Below are 1609 nucleotides of genomic sequence, written 5' to 3' on the forward strand. Positions count from 1 at the left end.
ACCTTCTCGAGCGTGTGGCCATCATTGATGTCGAAGGCGATGGCACTACAACATCGGCTCGCTTCGAAAAGGAGGCGTAGAAGTGCATGTCGACATGATCGATCAATCTGGGAGGCTAGCTCTAGGTTCGTGCAAATTTCCTGTCAAATCTCCCCTGGAAATATGGATCACATCCGAGCAGAGAGGAGAAGAAAACGTAATGGCTTCATACTACTGATATTTTCTAGTAGTACTCTCTCCGTTTCTTTTTAATCTGCATACAAGATTTGGTCAAAGTCAAATTTTGTAAAGTTTGGCCAACTTTGTTGGAAAAAATATCAATATCTACAATACCAAAGCTATATGGTATGAAAATTAATTTCATGATGCATCTAACAATATTGATTTCATATTGTGAATCTTGGTATTTTTTCTATGAACTTCGTCAAAGTTGACAAAGTTTGACTTTGACCAGATCTTATATGTAGACTAAAACAAAACGAATGGAGTATTAGTTAGTCCATTGAATGACTGGAAATGAACGGCTCATATTGTTTAGATGCACTGTAAAAGAACTCCGGATAATATTACACATTAGAATTACAAACGTAGTACATATTACAAGCATAATTACAATCCTGGCGGTGACAGAGCGCATCCAGTGTAGAATAGAAATGAGCAGTTATTTATAAGAAGACATTAGTGTCACAAGGACAAGACAGGACCAATGGTTTTCTAGCACCCCTTAAGGTTTTCGAGGCTCATGTCATGTACATGGCTTTCCCCGGCTCCGTATTTACGATGTGTAAAGCACATAGGTTCTTTCGGCTGCGCGAGCTCAATGCCTTTGTTATCCAGGCTTGCTACCACCCAAGACATGAGAGGGCGAGCGTCCGGGTCATCCTGCACCGACAAGAGTCCGACATGGATGCATCGTAGAGCTTCAGCGAGAGAGCAATCCTCGATGATAGATGACTCGATTAGATCCATCAATTTCCCATCCTTCCTTAAGCTCCACGCCTGCATCAAACCAATCATGTCATTAACTAAGTCCACGACATAGTACCACCTTCATATCAGTTGAACAAATTCTAATCACTGAATAAAGTTTTTTTAGAAAAGGAGGATAACCCGCAGCCTCTGTATCGAAAGATGCACACAACCATAATCACTAGATAAAGTAAAATACACTCACATAATTTATAAGGTTATGAGTGCATGCACATGAGCTCTTTGGGGTTGTGGTGCCGGTCTTCATGCCACTCACAATCTCTAGAATTAATACCCCAAAGCTGTAAACATCGGATTTGACGGAGATTATGCCTTCCATTGCGTATTCAGGCGACATGTATCCGCTGGTTTGACAATTAACCATGGTAAATTGAAACTTATCATCCAATTGAAGCACAAAAGTTAAGAGATCCCATAAATGAAATTCCACACTACTCACAATGTTCCAACAACTTGATTGGTACGTTGTTCGTGTTCGTTCACACCAAAGACCCTAGCTGTACCAAAATCAGATATTTTCGGGTTCATCTCAGCATCCAACAATATGTTGCCTGCTTTGAGATCTCTATGAATCATAACCAATCTGGAATCTTGGTGGAGATAAAGAAGTCCCCTAGCT

General features: G+C 40.5%; 1 protein-coding gene across 1 annotated transcript; it reads right to left on the reverse strand.

Annotated features, from left to right (window-relative positions):
* Positions 1-674: 674 nt before the first annotated feature.
* Positions 675-1538, reverse strand: LOC119345284 (cysteine-rich receptor-like protein kinase 10). The gene is made up of 3 exons (XM_037615419.1): positions 1430-1538; positions 1175-1334; positions 675-999 (listed from the first exon to the last, which is right to left on the reverse strand). Exons 1-3 carry the CDS (start codon positions 1516-1518, stop codon positions 715-717), a joined length of 534 nt encoding a protein of 177 aa, XP_037471316.1. The 5' UTR covers positions 1519-1538; the 3' UTR covers positions 675-714.
* Between the last annotated feature and the right edge of the window lie 71 nt (positions 1539-1609).

The sequence above is a fragment of the Triticum dicoccoides genome, unplaced genomic scaffold (genome assembly GCF_002162155.2).
Source record: "Triticum dicoccoides isolate Atlit2015 ecotype Zavitan unplaced genomic scaffold, WEW_v2.0 scaffold221715, whole genome shotgun sequence".
Classification (NCBI taxonomy): Eukaryota; Viridiplantae; Streptophyta; class Magnoliopsida; order Poales; family Poaceae; genus Triticum; species Triticum dicoccoides.

Bases quoted from the DNA above. Each gene is read 5' to 3' on its own strand.
- LOC119345284 (XM_037615419.1), bottom strand. From the start codon at position 1,518: ATGAACCCGAAAATATCTGATTTTGGTACAGCTAGGGTCTTTGGTGTG. The intron at 1,335-1,429 runs GTGAGTAGTGTG...TTGTCAAACCAG, and splicing joins AATCAAGTTGTTGGAACATT to CGGATACATGTCGCCTGAAT. The intron at 1,000-1,174 runs GTGAGTGTATTT...GGTTTGATGCAG, and splicing joins CTCATAACCTTATAAATTAT to GCGTGGAGCTTAAGGAAGGA.